A 948-nucleotide genomic window follows, 5' to 3' on the forward strand; every position below is an offset into this window, starting at 1 on the left:
TTTCTTTCCATTTATATCCCATATTGCATTTGGAACAATAGCGTGAAATGATAAATGTAGTCATTAGTTTCCTCTGAGTCCTGCTAACACTTGACATTTAATAGATGCCAACAGCACTCTTACAGTTCAGCCTTAGTAACTCAAATGAGTCACTTCTTATTTTTCACATTACTGATTGGCCGTTTTTTATCAGGCTTCATTAGAAGTGCACAGGCCCCCAGTGGGTCCCCAGCACTGCCTCGAAAGCAAAGAGACAAGTCCCCCAGCAGCCTCTTGGAAGATACCAAAGAGACATGCTTCACCAGAGATAGGAAGGGAGGCTTCTTCAGTTCCTTCATGAAAAAGAGAAATGCTCCCACACCCCCCAAACGCAGCAGCTCCTTCCGAGAAATGGAGAATCAGCCCCACAAGAAATATGAACTCACGGGTAACTTCTCATCTGTTGCTTCTCTACAGCATGCTGATGGGTTCTCTTTTACTGCTGCCCAGCAAGAGGCGAATCTGGTGCCACCCAAGTGCTATGGGGGTAGCTTTGCACAGAGGAACCTCTGTAATGACGACAGTGGCGGGGGTGGGGGCAGTGGCGCTGCTGGGGGTGGGTGGTCTGGCATCACAGGCTTCTTCACACCACGCTTAATCAAAAAGACACTGGGCTTACGAGCAGGTAAACCCACAGCCAGTGATGACACTTCCAAGCCTTTTCCAAGGTCAAACTCTACATCTTCCATGTCCTCAGGGCTTCCAGAGCAGGATAGGATGGCAATGACCCTTCCCAGGAACTGCCAGAGGTCCAAACTCCAGCTGGAAAGGACAGTGTCCACCTCTTCTCAGCCAGAAGAGAATGTGGATAGGGCCAATGACATGCTTCCCAAAAAATCAGAGGAAGGTGCCGCTCCGACCAGGGAGAGACCAAAAGCCAAACTTTTGCCCAGAGGAGCCACCGCTCTT

General features: G+C 49.5%; 1 protein-coding gene across 1 annotated transcript in view; it reads left to right on the top strand.

Annotated features, from left to right (window-relative positions):
• ABL2 (ABL proto-oncogene 2, non-receptor tyrosine kinase) overlaps nt 1-948 on the top strand; it is a 105,640-nt gene that overhangs the window by 103,690 nt on the left and 1,002 nt on the right. Inside the window, exons 12-13 of the mRNA XM_007448538.1 lie at nt 194-427; nt 737-942. Coding sequence (XP_007448600.1) covers nt 194-427; nt 737-942 — 440 coding nt within the window. The remainder of the gene's footprint in view (nt 1-193; nt 428-736; nt 943-948) is intronic.

This window comes from Lipotes vexillifer, unplaced genomic scaffold (genome assembly GCF_000442215.2).
Source record: "Lipotes vexillifer unplaced genomic scaffold, Lipotes_vexillifer_v1.1 scaffold76, whole genome shotgun sequence".
In the NCBI taxonomy this organism is placed as follows: domain Eukaryota; kingdom Metazoa; phylum Chordata; class Mammalia; order Artiodactyla; family Lipotidae; genus Lipotes; species Lipotes vexillifer.